Source organism: Scyliorhinus canicula, chromosome 4, assembly GCF_902713615.1.
Source record: "Scyliorhinus canicula chromosome 4, sScyCan1.1, whole genome shotgun sequence".
In the NCBI taxonomy this organism is placed as follows: Eukaryota; Metazoa; Chordata; class Chondrichthyes; order Carcharhiniformes; family Scyliorhinidae; genus Scyliorhinus; species Scyliorhinus canicula.
Window position 1 is genome coordinate 33285451 of NC_052149.1, and position 21761 is coordinate 33307211.

The window sequence follows — 21761 nt, forward strand, 5'->3', positions numbered from 1 at the left end:
CCTCAACAGTAGTGGAGCCCAGCACATGCAAAAGACAAGGCTGAAGCATTTGCAACTATTTTGAGCCAAAAGTCTTGTGGATGATCCGTCTCTGCCTCTTGCTAAAATGCCAGTCTTCAGCCAATTCGATTCATTCCATGTGATATAGAGAAACAGCTGAATACTGCAAAGGCTATGGGCCCTGACAATATTCCGGCAATAGTACTGAAGATTTGTGATCCAGAATTTGCTATACCCCTAATCAAGCTGTTCCTGTATAGCAACAACACTGGCATCTACCTGGCAATGCGGTAAAATTGGCCAGTTATGGCCTGTCCATAAAAAACAGGGCAAATCCAACTTGACTCTCAATCCAATCTACTCTCAATCATCAATAATGTGATGAATGGTGTCATGTATGGTGCTATCAAATGGCAACAATAACCTGCCCACTGATGTTCAGTTTGGATTTTGCCAGGGCTATTCATCTCATGACTTCATAATAGTTTTGGCCTAAGCATGGACAAAAGAGTTGGACTCGAGGTGAGGTAAGAGTGACTGCCCTTGACATCAAGGCACTTGACCATACGTCAAGCCCTAGCTTGCCCTAGCAAAACTGCTTTTAGTGGGAGTCGAGAGAAAATTCACCATTGGTTGGAGTCAGACTGATCACAAAGAGGAACGTGGTTATAGTTGTTGGAGACGAATCATCTCAATCCCAGGATATAGCTGCCTGGTAGTATCCAAGACCATCTTCATTAATTATCTTCTCTACATCATAAGCTCAGAATTGTGGATGTTTGCTGATGATCGCACAATGTTCAGCATCATTTGTGATTTTTCAGATACTGAAGCAGTTCATGTCCAAATGCAGCAAGGTCTGGACAACATTAAGGCTTGGACTGATAAGTGGGTCAGTGACATCCATGCCAGGCAATGATTGTCTCCAACAAGTGAAAATCTAACCATTTCCCCACAACAATTCAGCAAGTTTTTTTACACAGAGAGTAGTGGGTGCCTGGAACTCGCTGCCGGAGGTGGTGGTGGAAGCAGGGACGATAGCGACGTTTAAGGGGCATCTTGACAAATACATGAATAGAATGGGAATAGAGGGGTGCAGACCCCGAAAGTGTGGAAGATTTTAGTTTAGACGGGCAGCATGGTTGGCACAGGCTTGGAGGGCCGATGGGCCTGTTCCTGTGCTGTACTTTTCTTTGTTCTTTTAACAGTGCCATTGCTGAATCCTTGACTATCAACGTGCTGCGAGTTACCATTAACCAGAAATTAAACTGGACCATCCATATAAATATTGTGGCTAAAAGAGCAGGTCAGAGGTGGATATTTTGTGACTGGTAACCAACTCTCCAAAGCCTGTCTAACGTCCACAAAGCACAAGTCAGTAGTGTGATGGAATACTCTCTGCTTACCTGGATGAGTGCAGCTCCAACAATACTCAAGAAGCTCGACACCATCCAGGGCAAAGCAGCCACTTGATTGGCAGATTTGCACACCGCCTTATGCACTCATTCTCTCTACCACCGCTCTCTACCACCGATGCACAAACTCAGTAGTGTGTTCCATATACAAGACGCTCCTCACCAAGCTTCTTCCCCAGCACCTTCCAAACCGACGACTTCTGCCACCTAGCAGGACAAGGGCAGCAGATGCATGGGAACACCAGCACCTGCACGTTTCTCTCCAAACCGCACATCATCCTGATTTGGAATTATATCACAGTTCCTTCATAGTAGCGAGGTCAAAACCTACAACTTGCTTCTTGTCAGCATCGTGTACCTGCACCACATGGACTGCAGCAATTTAACAATATTGCTGATCACCACCTGCTGGGGGTAATTAGTGATGCTGGCCTTGCTGGCAACGCCTCCATCCTGTGAAATAATAAATAAATACATCTCCAGGTTCTTTTGTCTATGCATACTCCTGAATTACGCCATTATTTTATATTACCACTCCCTGGGTAGCACTGTTGCTTCACAGCACCAGGGTCCCAGGTTCAATTCCTGGCTTGGGTCACTGTCCGTGCAGAGTCTGCATGTTCTCCCCATGTCTGCGTGGGTTTCCTCTGGATGCTCCGGTTTCCTCCCACAAGTCCCGAAAGACGTGCTGTTAAGTGAATTGGACATTCTGAATTCTCCCCCTACCCGAACAGGTGCCGGAATGTGGTGACTAGGGGATTTTCACAGTAACTTCATTGCAGTGTTAATGTAAGCCTACTTGTGACACTAATAAAGATTCTAAAACAAAAATAAACTGCAGGCAAAAAGGAAAGCATGGCAGAACAGTGAGGATTCTCATGTTGGTTTGGTGGGGGGCATTTCTGTCTAATGGGAGATGCGGAATGCTGGACTCATATGCTGGACCAACTAGTAAATGCAAATTTATTTTGCTCAATTGCTAAAGGAAACCTACCAAGCAGGCGATTTTGGCTGCTTAATTGAAAATTGATATTGGATCATACCTAAAACATTAAAACCCTGTTTATAATTCATGTTCTTTCCTTTTTGCACTTTTGCCTCACCATTGGCTCACCATTGCAGAAAATTAGGGCCAGAATTCGTCTTCGAGATTCACTTTTCCCGCTGGTATCACACCTCCCGCCCGTGGGTTTACCGGCTGTTACAATCCCAGATGATGTTACTACTGGACAGTCGGTTCCCAGAACAGAACTCTGGCTCAATACTTTACCACTTCTCATTTTAGTTTAGAGCTAAACAGAATTAAAGTACTGCCAATTAACTTTTAACAAAAGAATAAATCATTTATTAAGCAAGAAAAGATTAACTATATTACACTGCTCCTTCATCCCACCTATATCTTTATAGATGTACACAGATTTGTAAGGAAACTGTTTCTCAGAACTTCCGGTACACTATTCATTGTCTTCCTTTGCTGAAGACAGAGGCAAATTACGAATTTAGTTCCCTACCAATTTCTTTGTTCCCCATTGTGAATTACCTCCACATTAGTTTTTAATCAATCTTTTTCCGATTCCAGCATGAATTCTGTCTTGATAGATCCTAACTTGTGAGGATTTCTTTTAGAAACGTGGGGGTGTGGGGGAGTTGCTGCACAAATTTGCAACTGCACATGAACTATTAACATAAGGAAAATAACTTTTATTGAACAAGAAAAATGAACTGTATTACACCAGACAAAAAGGTTGGAAAAATCTCAATATAAACACAAGAAAATGATTCAAATATTCACTTCTGTCACCCCAGCTATATCTTTACATAAACATACAAATATGGAGAAATAAAACAATTTACTAAACCTATCGTATACACTAATATTCAGGGTAAATATGTGGCACATGTGAACCAACTGACGAACTATGATCAGAGTCATTACATTCCAAAGTAAATGACAAATGCAGCTAAAGCTGCACAAAAGGTTGCTGCATAAGATAAAGATGTAAAGTAGTAGCATGGATAGAGGATTGGTTAATTAATAGAAAGCAAAGAGTGGGGATTAATGGGTGTTTCTCTGGTTGGCAATCAGTAGCTAGTGGTGTCCCTCAGGGATCAGTGTTGGACCCACCATTGTTCACTATTTACAGAGATGATTTGGGGTTGGGGACCAAATGCAATGTGTCCAAGTTTGCAGACAACACTAAGATGAGTGCTAAAGCAAAAAGTGCAGAGAATACTGGAAGTCTGTAGAGGGATTTGGATAGTTTAAATGAATGGTCTAGGATCTGGCAGATGGAATACAATGTTGACAAATGTGAGGTTATCCATTTTGGTAGGAATAACAGCAAAAGGGATTATTATTTAAATGATAAAACATTAAAACATGCTGCTGTGCAGAGGGACCTGGGTGTCCTAGTGCATGAGTCGCAAAAAGTTGATTTACAGGTGCAACAGGCGTATTGTGCTCAGTTTTGGTCTCTTTACCCGAGAAAGGACCTACTGGCGCTGGAGGGTGTGCAGAGGAAATTTACTAGATTAATCCCAGAGTTGAGGGGGCTGGATTATGAGGAGAGGTTGAGTAGACTGGGACTATACTCATCGGAATTTAGAAGGAAAAGGGGGGGGGGGATCTTATAGAAACATAAAATTATGAAGGGAATAGATAGGATAGATGGGAGGTTGTTTCCACTGGCGGGTGAAAGCAGAACTAGGGGGCATAGCCTCAAAATAAGGGGAAGTAGATTTAGGACTGACTTTAGGAGGAACCTCTTCACCCAAAGGGTTGTGAATCTATGGAATTCCCTGCCCAGTGAAGCAGTTAAGGTTCCTTCATTAAATGTTTTCAAGATAATGATAGATAGTTTTTTGAAGAATAAACAAATAAAGGGTTATGGTGTTCGGGCGGGAAAGTGGAGCTGAGTCCACAAAAGATCAGCCATGATCTCATTGAATGGCGGAGCAGGCTCGAAGGGCCATATGGCCTACTCCGGCTCCAAGTTCTTATGTTCACCACCACATTCTTGAGGAAAATTTTGAATGGGCAATAAATGTTAGCTTTACCAGCAACAGACATGTACCACAAATGTACATAATTAGAAGCTAATAGAATGATGGAATTTACAGTGCAGAAGGAGGCCATTCAGCCCATCGAGTCTGCATCGGCCCTTGGAAAGAGCACCCCACCCAAGCCCACACCTCCACCCTATCCCTGTAACAATGTAACCCCAACTAACCTTTTTGGACACTAAGGGCAATTTATCATGGCCAATCCATCTAACCTGCACATCTTTGGACTGTGGGAGGAAACCGGAGGACGCAGAGGAAACCCATGCACACACGTGGAGAACGTGCAGACTCTGCACAGTGACCCATGCCAGGAATCAAACCTGGGACCCTGGAGCTGTGAAGCAACTGTGCTAACCACTATGATACTGTGCTACCCCAGGTTTACGGTACTGGACACCTCTTGGATTTGGAATATAACATTTCGGTCCATGACGTATTAAGTAGCGCTATGAAACACCTAGCTGGTTTGGCCAACTAAAATGTCAGATGAGGCAGCATGATGTTAAGTGAACATAGTTGAATATATTGCACAAGCACACATTCTAAGTACAGCCAACCAGTGAAATAAAAATTGTCTGGTCTAATTTTGGTAGTAGGAAAGCAGCTTCTGGCATTATTCTGTAATGCAATATTTTCAAAAGAAAATATATTGAAACTGAGAGATCTACAAACTAAAAGTAATATATATTTTGATGCAATGGAATTTGCCTGGGACTGCCACCGACTTGGAGATCATTTGTATGGAAAATGTTGGGATGGATTGTATATGACCTAGAGAACATAAGAACATAAGAACTAGGAGCAGGAGTAGGCCATCTGGCCCCTCGAGCCTGCTCCGCCATTCAATTAGATCATGGCTGATCTTTTGTGGACTCAGCTCCACTTTCCGGCCCGAACACCATAACCCTTAATCCCTTTATTCTTCAAAAAACTATCTATCTTTACCTTAAAAACATGTAATGAAGGAGCCTCAACTGCTTCACTGGGCAAGGAATTCCATAGATTCACAACCCTTTGGGTGAAGAAGTTCCTCCTAAACTCAGTCCTAAATCTACTTCCCCTTATTTTGAGGCTATGCCCCCTAGTTCTGCTGTCACCCGCCAGTGGAAACAACCTGCCCGCATCTATCCTATCTATTCCCTTCATAATTTTAAATGTTTCTATAAGATCCCCCCTCATCCTTCTAAATTCCAACGAGTACAGTCCCAGTCTACTCAACCTCTCCTCATAATCCAACCCCTTCAGCTCTGGGATTAACCTAGTGAATCTCCTCTGCACACCCTCCAGCGCCAGTACGTCCTTTCTCAAGTAAGGAGACCAAAACTGAACACAATACTCCAGGTGTGGCCGCACTAACACCTTATACAATTGCAACATAACCTCCCTAGTCTTAAACTCCATCCCTCTAGCAATGAAGGACAAAATTCCATTTGCCTTCTTAATCACCTGTTGCACTTGTAAACCAACCTTCTGTGACTCATGCACTAGCACACCCAAGTTTCTCTGAACAGCGGCATGCTTTAATATTTTATTGTTTAAATAATAATCCTGTTTGCTGTTATTCCTACCAAAATGGATAACCTCACATTTGTCAACATTGTATTCCATCTGCCAGACCCGAGCCCGACTTTTTCTCTTTTGATGTTTTTTGACCTTGTGCATTTCTTGCCTTCAGTTTCAGGTAATGTAGGGTAACAATCTTCTGGCTTGAGAGAAAATGTACCACAGTTAATGGCCTTTAAGCTACTGCCTACTTAGACAGAGGATTGAAATGCGAGTTTTCATCTGCTGTAGAGATTTGTTCAATATTGCTTCACTGGAACAGATGTTTTCTACAGGTGCAGTAGTAAATCTGTTTGCATACCATGGGAACTATGGAAGAGAAAGATTTAGCCAAGTCATCTGTCCACAAAACTAATATGGGATTCATCACAGAGAGCCCCCAGGACAGTCTCCTGATGTTGAAACAATTGCAGGCATGTTGGCCCATTTCCAACTCATTGCAGGTTAAGATAGTTCCAACTGAAGTGTGACTCATTGTCGCAAGTACCTATAATCACTGTTAACTGCATCAGTAAATCTGTATCTACCTGCCATCAAAGACTGCCAGTCAGATGTTAAAATAAATCTAGTATTCCAAGTAGCAGCTGTGCTTGACACTCAAATCAGAATGATCTGAATTTGATTTTAGCTTTGCTTGGTATATTTATGCGAAGTAAAGAAAAGATAAGAGAAACTGTATCATCTTGCCAAATTGTCCTTTCTTGTGATTGGTGCAAAACCAAATTAATGCAATTTTGCCCTTTGTACTGAGTGGGGAAATAATTAAATAGTTGGTGACTGATGTAGCTTTGAAATAAAATAAAGTAATTCTGAGATAAGGTAGTAAATAGATGTTTTCTGAAAATGTAATGATTCTTTTCTGGAGTTGTTGAAGTCCAGAGCTGGTAAAGACATGTTTTAAGCACGGTAAAGGTAAAGTCTCCATAATCACAGATGACAATAGGTTACTTGCCCCTTTGAGGGGGAGAGCTGACTGGTGGTTATTTAACCTGAGGATCACCACAACTCAGGTGAGGGGCAAGGTTGAGAAGGCAGGGCCTTCATGAATAACCTTAGCTGGTACAGGAATTGAACCGATGCTGCTGGTCTTGCTCTACATAGCAAAACCAGCTGGCTAGCCAAGTGAGTTAAACCGGCCCCTTGTTTTAAGCATTACATTGGGAAAGAGGTTGTATGTAGCCAAATATTTAAAAGAATTCCATATGCAAATCATTTAAAAGTGAGCCCATGATTTTTTTTTGGAGGGGGACAATATTATAAATTTTCATAAACCTCATGTAAAGGTCGACCGTAGTTTTTCAGGGAAAAATGCTCATAAATTTCTGAACCAAAATATAATTTCTGCAATCGCATCAAAAACCTCAATTCGTTATTCATTTAGAAAACAGGATGGAGGTGCGAACTTCCAGAATGATCAGTGAATAATTGAATGCCTGGGCCTTATGTCCTCAATTGCTACCCTCAGCCTTCCTCGGGAGGAGAAATTTAGGCCGTGCAAATCAGTGCAAGTGACAATTCAGTGCAATCCTCCTGCACTAAGGCCTCGGTAAAAGTCGGGGGGGGGGGGGCATCAGTATGATATTTTCTAACCACTCAGCTGACTTCCTCTCCAGGGTGTGTTTGTGTGGGGGGAGGGGGGTTTGCGAGGCAAACCTGGGAGGTGTTCCTATAATGAGCAGTTACCCCTCAAAAAAAATCATATGCCCCGGGCTGGGATTAGGTCCAGACATTTCTATGCATGTGCTGTCGCCCACAGCTTTTGAGTAAATTTGCCTGGTCTGGGATTAGTCCCGGACAGTTTATGCACCCCTCCCACAACCTCTCTGAAATTGGCAGCTGCATTGGGGCTGAAGGAGGTCGATGGAGGCAACTAATCTGTTGGGCTCGGGGGTGGGGAGGCTCCTTAATAAAAAGAAAGTTGTGTTTGTGGTGTCTGTCTCTTTAAGACAGTACTGCTGAAAAGGATCACCTGACGTGAGAGACCAATGGGAACTCGGACTGAGTGATCACCCCAGAGGATGGAGCCCTCTCTTGGGCGGAATACATCTAACAGCCGTGTAGTAAGCATGTCTTGGAGCTGTACTTCAAGACAGCCCAGAGCTGCACACTTTCTGTACCAAGTTCCTCTTTAAATACCTTCTTGTTCCTAACATAGTCTGAAATCTTTGACAACACCAGAAGTGTGCCACAATACATAACAGAGAGAAACAATAAACAGCTGATGTGGGTTTCACTTTACCCATTGCCTTGTGGACCCTTTTGAAAGCCATTTTAGATTAGCATTTGCACTCTTCTTTATGCCTTACCAACTGCTTTATCAACCTGCATTACCAGGTTCACTGATTTGCACACATATACCTTCAGGTCCCTCTGTTCCTGCACCACCTTTAGAATTGTATCAATCACTTCCTGCATCAAAATGTTATCTACCATGTGTCTGCCCAGTACAGCAGCCTGCCTATGAAATCACTCTCCTCATAGTTCCCAACATTCCCAATTTTTGTGAGTTATTTTGAAAAGCACACCCAAGTCTAGGTCATTAATATATATCACAAAAAAAATGGTTCTAATGTTGACCCCTGGAAACTTCACTGTATGACTTCCTCCAATTCACAAAACAACTACTGTCCGTTTTCTATTACTTGGTTAACTTCACATCAGTGTTGCCTCTATCCCTCTTATTCCTTGGACTTTAACTTTACTGATCAACTGTTGTGTTTTTTTTCTTTATCCTTTGTTCTTTGATGTGATGTGGATGTCACTGGAAAGGCCAGCATTTGTTGGTCATCCCAAATGTCTTTGAATTGAGTAGTTTGCGAGGCCATTTCAGAGGGCAGGTAAGAGTCACTGTGGTGAATTATAAACCTAGTAATTCACACTGTTGTATCATATGTATTGTGTTGTGGGCTCTGTATACGAGCCGTTGCACGGCTCTGCCCATCGGGGGAGATGAGGAGTTTGTCCTGGGCTCCGCCCTCTAACCGGAAGTATAAATCTCTGCAGTCGTGAGCCTGCTGCCAGTTCATCTCGTCGCAGGCAGGCTCAGTTGTCAGACTATTAAAACCACTGTTCACTTCCAATCACGTGTCTTGTGAATTGATGGTCTCATCAGTCACCCACATTGCTTTGCGTCTGTAGTCACATGTAGGCCAGATCAGATTTGTCTTGGGAACTTTATTTAATATTACAAGCTGTACTGAAATTGAGAGATGAATTTACAGAACCCACACCATTACATTTCTAAAACAATGACCTTCCCACCATCCTCCTGTCTACCCCAAACCTGTCTCCCAGATACGGTAGCTGAGTAACGTGACAGGCAGCCCACCCACCCTTGTGCCTATTAATGGCCACTTACAGACTTCATTCCACCTTCAACTGCAATAATACATGTTCTAGAGGAAGGCAGAAGAAGGTGGGCAGCTCAACATCTTTCACTGCATGGACTACTGCCAGGCGGGGAATTCCTCCTCTGGAGGGGATACCCTGTGCGCAGCAGAATCAACCCCCCCCTCCCCCTGCCCTGCCCCCCAGCTTTCACTAGCCTCTGAAAACCACACCCCACCCTCTCACTGGGGACTGCCAGGTAGGCCAGTCCAATCCCCCTGGATTTATCTGAAGTCCAGGATTAATGACACTTCTTCATTGGGAACTGCTTGTAGTCTCAGCAGTTGCCACCACTTGGTACCGGTGCTACTGAGACGACAGAGTCGCTGGCCAATTAGGTTGGCTGGCACCTCTCTAGGGCAGGATTTCCTTCTAAATGGGTTGGAAGTCCCACTCTGAAGCAATTAGGGCTGTCCCCAGCATAATATCACTTTGGGGCAGCCAGGTTCTAGGTGACACAGTGCCACATACTTCTTGGTTTAGTGGAGGATGATAATCTGTCCCCCTGTAAATCCACTCCCATGTCTGACCAAGGTCCCATCATTTTTATCCTCAAATTTGGCTATAAGTGATGCGCTGTTGTTTTTTGTCTGTGTGCATACACCAGAGTTCTGTTCCCTTTTAAAATCAGGAATGATTTCTTCAGCCTCAACGATAATTAATTAAAAATACTCCTTCATGCCACTGCTTTATACCATGATCCTGGTTCTTTCTGGATGTAAATATGTTGTCATCAACCCCGCCTCACGATCCAATCCTTCACTGCAATGTCCTTGCAAACTACTGTCCCCATCTCCAATCTCCCTTTTGCTGTGTCAGCTGTGGCTCTGTTGACTTATCTCTGTCTCAAAGTGCCAAATTCAAGTTCCACTCTGGGGTTTGAGCACAAACATAAAGATTGACATTTATTCAGTATTGAAGGATTATTGCACTGTTACACATGCTGTTATTCGGATGAGTTGTTAACAAACGCTTCATCTGTCTGCTTGAGTGGACATAAAAAGTTGTTACTTTGAAGACAAGACGGGGAGTTAACCCCAGTGTCATGGCCAATATTTATCCTTCATTCAGCATCATAGAATATCTGGCCATTATCACGTTTCTGTTTCTGGGAGTTTGCCGTGTGCTAATAGTTTGTTACATTTCCTACATTACAAGAGTGACTATACTTCAAAAAGTATTTAATCAGCTGTAAAACGCTTTGGGATGTGAGTGATCGTGAAATGCGCAATTTAAATGCAAGAATACTTAAATCAGGCTCCTATGATGTCCATTTTGGTTCTTACTGTTGCTGATCAGATTTCCCCAAAATCAGCAAAATGCAAGTGAGTTACTGGCAGCAGGAGGTATGTATTTTTTATGGCACTCCTTGTGGGTTAAGAAGCACAAGTGTGTTTCCCCACCACCCTATCCACCTGTTGCCTTAAACAGCAATCATATCACTCCCACCCTGTCCCCATCCCAACCTCCACTAAATACTGACTTGAAGCTCTCTGGGTCCTATTCACTGATGGCCTTCCAAATGTTGACAGCTCTGCAGCACGTCAAATTGGCCATCACACAAGCACTAACTGGAAGAAAAAAACTGGAACAAAATTCTTCCATTAAATTCAAATTATAATCCTGTGCGTGCTTTGCCAGGTTTTCCTTTCACTACAGCGCTCCCCCGCACCCTCCTATCTTCCTCTAAACATCAGGGTCAACATTTCTCAGCTCTTGCAAACAACCTGAGTACCTTAGTAACATATTTGTGTCGCGAAAAGCAGGGCCACTCAAATAAAAACAGAATGTGATAAATTGAAGGAGAACTGGCATTTGTAAAGCACCTTATTTATCCCAAGGTATGTTTCATCCAATTAATTACTTTTGTCATCGAGACATTGTTGTAATGTAGGTAAAATAATCCAATTGATATTCAATAAGTCATTTCCGCACAGGGTGGCAGTCTGGTGAACATAGACTTTGCAATAGTCAGCAAACGGAATAGATACCAGGTACCTGTGATTCACAGCAAAGTTGGTACAGTTAGAAAATAAATATTTTATCTTTAGTTTCTCAAAAACCATAGAAATATATTCAAAAATGTAAATGATATGATCAGTGGTACATAATCCATACTTTGCTGTCTTTCTTTAGCAGTAATCTATACTGATGCACCTTAAATGATTAAGAAACGGGCTTTTGTAGAGCAGAAGGGAGGTAATGTCATCTAACTATCAAATTGGAGATTTTTTTCCCAAAGAACTAACACCCAGATGTGCCTGGTACCCACTGTTTTCAGAATAATAACACAGTTTTTTCACTTCAGCAAGCAGGAGAGAGAGAGACATGCCATTTCTTTCACTTCCATGGTCTAAACACGTCTTAGAAAGCACCATGCAGAACCAATCACTGACTATTTTCAGGCAGACTACTATCCCTGACCAACCCAGCGGTTGCCAGTCAACCATTCAATTCAACTCCCTCCAAACTTGGTTCCTGAGATCCAGTCGGAGTCTGGCTAAAAACAAAACCTGGGAATACAGTGTCATGACAAGCAGGCTGCTTCAACCTTGAGTCTTCTGCTTAAAGGCACATTCCAATTATGGGTCCACAGACTAAAATATTTTTTTCCAATGGGGACAAAGGAAATAAAGAAGAAGGACTCTTACAGGTCATGAAGAGCTGGTCCATTAAGAACTACTAGGTTAATAAATGCACTGTCATGATTGCATGGAATTTAAAAAAAATAACTACTCTATCCTAGGTTTTAATCCACCCATGATTAACATAACACTGTTGTGTCCATGCTGAATGAAAAAATCATTAATTTTGGAAATAAGTCCGAACTAAGGTTTCTCAAGGGTTCTGGTATGCACAGTAGGATTCAATGAACCAAAATGTCTTGACAACATTATGGAAAATGGAGTAAATTCAATTAATTCATCAGTGAGTCCTAACTGAATGTTTTTTTAAATATATTGAGAGTACCCAATTCATTTTTTCCAACTAAGGGGCAATTTAGCATGTTCAATCCACCTAGCCTGCACATCTTTGGGTTGTGGGGGCGAAACCCACACAAACACGGGGAGAATGTTCAAACTCCACACGGACAGTGACCCAGAGCCGGGATCGAACCTGGGACCTCGGCGCCATGAGGCTGCAGGGCTAACCCACTGCGCCACCGTGCTGCCTGGCCTAACTGAATGTTAACCTGGGATTGAATACTAGCACTCTGAAGGATTTGGAAATGTATGTATACAATTTCACCTCTGCCTTACCCCATGAGTGCAAACAGAAAGGTTCTCTTGCTCGTCTATGTTATGCTTTTGAGTTTAATCATCAAAAGAGTAGTCTGTCAATGAGAAAACTATTGTAGCTATACCCACTATATTATACCCACTCTCTGAAATCCTTTCTATACAAACAAGAATTGAACGAGTGAAATAATTGTAAGTTCCAAACATACTTCACAGTGTATTTTAACAGAAAAATACTTGCACTGATAGTTTCGGTTGTCAGAAACCTTTTCTTGATTAATTTGGGAGTGGGGTGAGAGAACATCTTACAATGTTTTCATACAATTCTAGAGGAGAAACCTCTTACAGTTACAAAAATGAAGGTGTGTGAAATGTGTGTATAAATATAATGTCAAAGTTGAGCAGGTAATTGCAATTGTGGACCCTTAAAATGGTCACATTTGGGCATATAATAAGGGGATCAGGTGTTATGGGGAGAAGGCAGGGGAATGAGGATGAGAAAATATCAGCCATGATTGATTGGCGGAGCAGACTCGATGGGCCGAGTGGCCTAATTCTGCTCCTATGTCTTATGGTCTTATATCGAGCTAAAATGATAACAAACCAACAAAAATATTTTTCTGTAACTTTTCTGTGATGCATAGCTTATTTTTGTTAACAAAGGCAACTTATTTAATTTATATACTTTATATAGTGCATTTAACAGAAATATATTCCAAGGCCTTTGAGAGAGAAAATCAGAACAAAATAGTCAAAGCGGTAGATATTAGGAGCTGAATCTGTGGTGGATTTTAAGAAAGGACCTTAAAGGAGAAGTGGCATAGATTTTGGAAGGAAGCTTCAGAACATGGAGGTTGGAGGTGTGACTGGCAACGTGGGGCAAAGGAGGAGGGAGGAAAATAAGGCCACAGCCTGAGTAATAGAGAATTTGGGACATTTGGAGCAGGCTACTGTAAAGGAGAGGTGGGAATCTGTGATGGGCTTCAATGGATCAGAATGTTAAATTGGAACCTTTGGGTTCTGGAAGCAATATAGAGGAGCAAAGCAAAGAATTAACAGAACTTAATGCAGACAGGATGCTAACAGCAAGGTTTTGATGAGTGGAATTCAGTGAAGGTGGAGCACAGGGATCCAGTCAGAAGGTCATTGCCTCCTCCAATTTCAAATTTTCCAACAGCAGACTTTTCAGCAGCTGGGCTGATGCAGGCTGTATTGAGGAGATAGAGATAAAAGGAAGCAGTGTTCAGGAGAGGTGCAAAATCCTGCTTGGATTCAAATATGATGTTGAAGTTACCATCAATCTGGTGCAACCTGAGATAGTGCCTGAGGAGGTTGGTTGAATTTGGATTTCTGGCAAGGGCTAAAAATAGTGACTTTGCTTTTTCCAATGTTACCTGGAGAAAATTGTGGCTCATCTAATATTGGACATAGAATCACACAAATAGAAGAACTGATTGGAATGATTCAATAATGAGATTATAGTAAATACAGGGTGGCAGCAAGCCATTCAAGGATTACGGAGGGAACAAGGAAGTTGGAAACAATTGGGGCTCCAAATATTTGACAATTGCTTGCAAAGGCAGCAGGATTGAGGATGAATTTTGAGGAGGAAGGTGATGACGTTTTGATGCGTGATGGTTTTAAACGGGATGTAAACAGTTTCCCAGAAAAGGGAACCATATATAATGTCAATTAGTATGGAGCTATCAAGGAAAGTTGAGTGGTAATTGGTTCAGCAGAAACTGTGTCAGGGAGATGCTAGGTAGGTCTCATGAAACAGGTGAGTTTAGCTGGTGCATGTGGGAAACGAGAGAAACTGAAGAACAATGTGAATTTAATATTTAGGCAAATGGGAGCCTGGAAAAGGTTGGAGCTTGGAGGGCAAAAGGAAGGGGCATTAAAAGGGCAGGTAAAGTGACACAGAGCGCTTCACACATTGGGGTGATGGGGGCATGAAATAGGGGTGTATGAAGTTGATTTGTAATTGAGAAAAGAAACAAGTTGCTATCTTTGCTCTCCAGAATAACCCTGAAGTAGTGGATACTTTCGGCTGAGAGGAATTAGGCCTAATGGGGCTTGATTTACCCAGGCAGATCTCATAATGGGTGACCTAAACTACTTATAATCAAGATACACTGGCTTGCACCCTTTTGATTTTAGAGCACAAAGATAGATCAGAGTGAATGTTTACTGAGGACAAGGACCTGTGGTGGACTTTTCAGTGAATGCCCAGAACAGAGGCCTAACTGTCAACTTATCCAAGGTACTTTGAAGCCTTGGATGCTAGAAAGGTAACGAGAAGGAAGGCAATGGAATCGTGATTGATATGAATTGGAAGTGGAGGTTGGGAAAAATTACTTGAAAGGGAGGAAACACAAGAGTCTGAAAGGTGACAATATTTTTACCCAAAAGATGTTGGATGGCCCAAGAGGTAACATTACAAAGAATTCTGAAGTTAACTATCACTTGTATTTTAACAGAGGAACAGCTGCCTCATGGATTCCCTACCATTGACATGGGCCCACAACTCAAGGTGGTGGAACGGACCCGCACAGCAACAATGCTCTGTGCTGCCAGTGGGAACCCAGACCCTGAAATCACATGGTTTAAAGACTTCCTGCCAGTGGACACCAGCATCAGCAATGGTCGAATTAAACAACTCCGATCAGGTAGGATGTTTCCTAGAAGCTATTTATTGATCTGTTTGCTTATGCGGAGATTGGTGTTTCAGCATAAATGCATTTCTTTCCTATTATTCAAATCACTGTCGATGTATTTTTTTTAAATAGATAGCATTGGCCATTTTTACAGTCCATGCACTTGACTGGTTTACCATACAGTCTATTAGGGTATATCCAGTGATGCCGTCATTTCATTCCCTGTCCACTGGAAGTGAGCAAAGGTGAGAAGATCCCTATGAAAATTGCCTAAGCAATGGAGAAGTATGGTTGAGTTTTCTTTGCCTCCTCTGTGGCTGATGCATAGTGGTAATGAGTAATAATTAAATTGAGTTTTGACACTAATAATTAAGTGTCTGATTGCCCGATAGCTGGTTGTCTTATATTTCCCAGAAGCAGGTTTATCTTAATACTTAAAAAGTGATAGATAACTGATTAATCAAATCTTATTTATATTCATTTTTTGGAACGCAGTTGACAAATGAGGCAATCTATCACTATGTTTGACTCTTTTAATGCAAGACATTTAGAAATGTATGTCCAATATGGAGGTTATATTCTCTTCCTGTAGGGCAATTTTCATTTCTCACTTAACTTAGTGAGGAATGTTTAAGTGCAGGTTAACAGACCCAAAACGTTGGGAGACCATCTGTGCATGGAGATAACTTGAATTTTAATCAGCTAAAATTATACAGTTTACTTTTTAGGGCTTTAGACTAAGGATAAATTCCATTGGTGAGCCTAGTTGATTAATTATCAACAATGCCATTGTAACTGCCTGGCTCAAGTATTCAGCAAGACATGTTTCCGAACCTCAATTGCTATGAATATCCTCTTCGATCCACCTTGAGTTCAAAGGAATCTACCTACATTTTTTGCACATTATCTTCAAACAGGCAAGTTCTGTGTTATAGTACTAATGATGCCAATACTATGTTTCCACTGAAAGGTAATTGTTTCTACTTCTGGGGAAGAGAAAATCTAGAGACTATCAATATAAGATAAACATAAAGAAATCAGTTCGGGAGTTCAGAAGGAGTGCCTTTACCAGGCGAATGGTGAAAATGCTGCACTCTATACACAGGGAGTTGTTGAGATGAACACTCTTAAATAAAGCTAGGTATGCAATTGAGTGAGAAAGGAGCAGAGGGTTTTGCTGGTGAGTTGGATGAGAGAATTTTTCAGTGACAAATAAATATCGGAATGGATTGGTTGAGAAGAATGGTCTGGTTCTGTGCCATATACTCTGTAATTCTTTGTTTAATGAACAAGCTAGTTGTATTTGCTTTGTGAAATAAATCTCCAAAAGATTCCTTTATCATTGGTATCTAAAGCCAATTTTGCAGATCTCCATAAAACGTATATATTTTTTTCCCCATTGTGAATGCCACTATTAATTTTACGTTTGATTTCAGAGGCCAGGGGTGGGATTCTGATACCCCGCCGAGTCGGAGAATTGCCAGGTGGGGTGGCACGAATCCTGCCACGGCGCTCCGGCGCCAGGCCGCCGATTCTCCATCAACCAGAGAATCAGCGCAAATCGCGCCAGCACAGTCGCCGCGGCGCCGATTGGGGTCCGCTAAATGTGCCCAAAGACGAATGTCCGCGTGTGGCCCCACCCGGCGGGACCTCGATGTTCTGGCTGCAGGGGCCGTCCTGGTGGGGAGAGGGGGGGGATCCAATTACGGGGGGGGGGGGGGGGGGGGCCACCACGGTGGCCTGGCCCATGATTGGGGGCTACCGATTAGTGGGCGGGCTCATTCTGGAGGCTCCTATGTTCCTCCGCGCCGGGCCCCTGAAGAACGCCGCCATGTTGCGTGGGGGTCGACACGGAATTGACCGTGGTGGGCATGTGCAGACCCGCGTTGGCCGTGGAGCGCATGCGTGGACCTGTGGTCGTAAGTGCTGGGGCTCGTATCAGCAGCTGGAGCTGCGTGAGGCTCCTGTGCTGGCCCCCTGTGGGTTGGGGGATCGCTGCTCCTAGCGCCCAGATGACGCCGTCGTAAAACGCTCCGTGTTTACGACGGCGCCAACACTCTGCTGCTAAAACGGAGAATCCCGCCCCAGCTGTCGATATAGGAGGTGCACAAACATTGTTCAGAAATAAATTACCATTGTTTAATTGCTATTTTAAAAAGGTAACCATTCTCATAATGATGTTGAATTAAAAGAATAAAGAGTGAAAGATAGCTTTGTACCTTAAATGGTGAATTTTCCCACTGTTATGGAAGAAATAGCCGTTTGTGTAATGGTTTTAGTTCTCTTTTCATGCACCACACAAATACTCAGCAATTTGAATTGATAAAAAATTTTGCTTCTGGTTTTGTTTGGGGAGTGGTGGTGTGCAATAAGTTAAAAATGAATACAAATGTTTGAAGCGATGGTTTATGATATATAGTAGTTGCAGAACCCCCTTAAAATGTTTTTGATAAAAACCATGACTAAATTTTGTGAGGAAAAATAAAAAGCCAAATCTTAAAAACAGTCCTTAAAATTGCTGAGTATCATTTGAAAAATGTTCTAATATTGGTGGCAACATTATGTCATTCTACTTTTATCTTTGGCTCGGTGTGTTTATGTTGGAAAGGGTCCAGAGGAAGTTCACAAAAATGACCCCTGGAATGAAGAGCTTGTCATATGAGGAACGGTTGAGGACTCTGGGTCTGTACTCATTGGAGTTTAGAAGGATATGGGGGGATCTTATTGAAACTTAAAGGATACTGCGAGGCCTGGATAGATTGGACGTGGAGATGATGTTTCCACTTGTAGCAAAAACTAGAACCAGAGGACATAATCTCAGACTAAAGGAACGATCTTTCAAAACAGAGATGAGAAAAATATCAGCCATGATTGAATGGCGGACCAGACTCAATGGGCCGAGTGGCTTAATTCTGCTCCGATGTCTTATGGTCTTATGTTCCATAGTTCTGTCAATGGTATATAGTCAGACAAATCAATTCCTATAAATCTTGGGCACTAGAATTTAATGCAGATATTAGAAAGATGAAGAATAGACTAGCTGAGGTCAAAGGGAAATATATATTTATACAGAAAACTGTAGATTAATGTGTCTTTTTAAGAAGGAAATTGTGTAGTTATATTGTTACATCAAGTATACAGCACAGAAATAGGCCACCCTCCCTACTTAGTCTATGCTGGTATTTATGCTGTGTGCAAGCCTCCTCCCAATATAATTTACCTCACCCTTTCAGCATATCCTTCTATTCCTTTTTCCTTCATGTGCTTATCTAACTTTCTCTTGAATGTATCGATGCTACTTGCCTCTATTAAGTTGAAACATTCCACATCATGGGCGGAATTCTCCGACCCCCCGCAGGATCGGGGAATCGCCCGGGGCCGGCGTAAATCCCGCCCCCGCCGTGGCCGGAATTCTCCGCCACCTGGGAAATCGGCGGGGGCGGGAATTGCGCCCCGCCAGTCGGCGGGCCCCCCGCAGCTATTCTCCGGCCCGCGATGGGCCGAAGTCCCGCTGCTGCAGCTGTACATAACAATGGTGCGGCCGCACCTGGAGTACTGCGTGCAGTTCTGGTCACCACATTATAGGAAGGATGTGGAAGCTTTGGAAAGGGTTCAGAGGAGATTTACTAGGATGTTGCCTGGTATGATGGGGAAGTCTTACGAGGAAAGGCTCATTCCTGTGCCACATTCATTGAATTGAATAGTTTACTTGATGAGTTCATTTGTGCGAAATGTTAATTCGACCAAAGATGTGCCATGATCATATATATGTGTGCTTTCATTCTTTTCTGGCAAAACTGCAAATGAAAGAAGAAGTGGATAAGGAAAGCAATGGGCTTTAAATGGGTCACTGAGACCAATGGAGAGAGTAACATGTATTGTCAGTAAGAATGTAACACTCAAAATTGCATGTTTCATGAATGCGTTCTCATGTCAGAGCACAAGTAGGTTCAGAGCATGCAGTCCTGCTGATGGGTAGTGCTCAGGTCAAAAATGTCTGGATTAAATGTGCCCTAATTATTCTGATGGGTTGTTTGACTCCCAAGATGGCCCCAGCCGCCTCATTGCACTGCATCAGCTCCATTCTGCTCTGCATCTTCCTCCTTCTGCACCACCTCCTCCTTAGACGAACTGTGTCCACATAGCACTTCACCCTGTTCATGGGCCACATCCCGCTGGAGGGCCACATCCCTCTGGAATGCCACATTGGGGCGAGCACAGCAGATCACTACAATGGATGAAACTCTTCCAGGATGGTACTAGTCCAGACACCAGAATCGCATTTTTATAAAGCTGGATGGCCTGTTCGATGATGATGGGGCATATAAAGGCTTGTCCCTGCAAAGTATGGTATGGAGGGAAGGTCTTACGAGGAAAGGCTCAGGGACTTGAGGTTGTTTTCGTTAGAGAGGAGAAGACTGAGAGGTGACTTAATAGAGACATATAAGATAGTCAGAGGGTTAGATAGGGTGGACAGTGAGAGTCTTTTTCCTTGGATGGTGATGACCAACACGAGGGGACATAGCTTTAAATTGAGGGGTGATAGATATAGGACAGATGTCAGAGGCAGTTTCTTTACTCAGAGAGTAGTAGGGGTGTGGAACGCCCTGCCTGCAATAGTAGTAGACTCGCCAACTTTAAGGGCATTTAAGTGGTCACTGGATAGACATATGGATGAAAATGGAATAGTGTAGGTCAGTTAGGCTTCAGATGGTTTCACAGGTCGGCGCAACATCGAGGGCCGAAGGGCCCGTACTGCGCGGTAGTGTTCTATGTTCTATGTTCTAACCCTGACATTGACCCTCTTAAGGCAAACTTTATTTTCTCAAGACTGAGAAACCCAGCCATGTCATTAACCCAGGTCTCTTCACTCGGGAGCTTTGAGTCCCTCTACAGTAATAAGATCCGTCTCTGGGCTACAAGGGAGGCAAAGGCCAGGACGTCGGCCTCTTTCGCCCTCTGAACTCCCGGATCTTCCGACACTCCAAAGATCGCTACCTCCGGACTCAGCACCACCTGTGTTTTTAGCACTGTGGACATTACTTTAGCAAAACCCTGCCAAAACGCTCTAAGCTTCGGGCATGCCAGAAACATGTGGACATGATTTGCTGGGCTTCTCGCACACCTATCCTCTACCCCGAAAAACCTGCTCATCCTAGCCACTGTCATGTGTGCCCGGTGAACTACCTTAAATTGTATCAGGCTAAGTCCGATGAGGAGGTATTAACCCTGCTTAGGGCACCCGCCCATAGACCCGCCTCTATCTCTCCTCCTAGCTTGTCCTCCCACTTGCCCTTAAGCTTCTCCACCGGAGTTTCCTCCGCCTCCGAAAGCTCCTGGTAAATATCCGATACCTTCCCCTCTCCCACCCAGGTACTGGAAACTGCTCTATCCTGTATCCCCCATGGCGGCAGCAGCGGAAAGGCCGGCACCTGTTTTCTCAGGAAGTCACGCACCTGCAAATGCCTAAAACCATTCCCTGCTGGCAATTTAAATTTATCCTCCAAAGCTTTCAAGCTGGGAAAGCTCCCATCTATAAATAGATCTCCCATCCTTCTAATTCCTGCCCGCTGCCAACTCCAGAACCCGCCATCTAGCCTACCCGGTACAAACCTGTGGTTGTTATAAATCGGGGTCCAAATCGATGCTCCATCCACTCTCTTACATCTCCTCCACTGCCCCCAGATCCTCAGAGCCGCCACTACCACCGGACTTCTGGAGTATCGGGCCGGCGAGAACGACAGAGTGCCGTTATCAATGCTCCCAGACTGTTGTCTTTACATGACTCCGCCTCCATCATCTCCCATGCCGACCCCTCCCCCACTACCCACTTCCTAATCATGGCTATGTTAGCCGCCCAGTCGTAATTGCAGAAGTTAGGCCGCACCAACCCACCCTCCCCACCGACTGCGCTCCAGCAACACTTTCTATGTTCAGAGTAGGTTGATTGGCCACGCTAAATTGCCCCTTTAGTGGAAAAAAAATAATTGGGTACTCTAAATTTGGAGAGTAAAAAAGGACTATAAAATACTGATACTTAAGCATACGGATGACTGACCACACATAATTTTACATTAAACTAACCCTGGGTCCTCAAAACTATGTTTACCTGACCACTGAGGCACCTCTTTTCCCAAGCAAAATCTAATTTTAGGTAACGTTATGAGCTAAATCGAGCAAATAATTATCAAAACCAGGTTAAGGTGGCCACACCTGGGAAATAGTCTTCAAGTTTAGTGATAATGGAAAATGGTCGCTTACCTTGTCTGCTCCTTTACCTGCCTTTGCCGTTCATCAATAAACCCTTTTGTTAAATACAGGACACCCACCAATGTCTTGAGCCACCACACCCTGATTCTTATTGACTTCAATTTTGCTTGGTTTTCTTGATGCCATATTAGGATCAAAATTTGCCATGCCATTGAGGATGAAGAAAG

At 43.2% G+C, this 21761-nt stretch overlaps 1 protein-coding gene across 24 annotated transcripts in view; it reads left to right on the forward strand.

The window, feature by feature from the left end:
- The window catches only part of LOC119964463 (receptor-type tyrosine-protein phosphatase F-like), a 529423-nt gene that overhangs the window by 268150 nt on the left and 239512 nt on the right, over nt 1-21761 (forward strand). For all 24 annotated transcript variants that reach the window (XM_038793980.1, XM_038793995.1, XM_038793985.1 and 21 more), the window contains one exon: nt 15148-15336. In XM_038793980.1, the coding sequence (XP_038649908.1) occupies nt 15148-15336 (189 nt within the window). The remainder of the gene's footprint in view (nt 1-15147; nt 15337-21761) is intronic.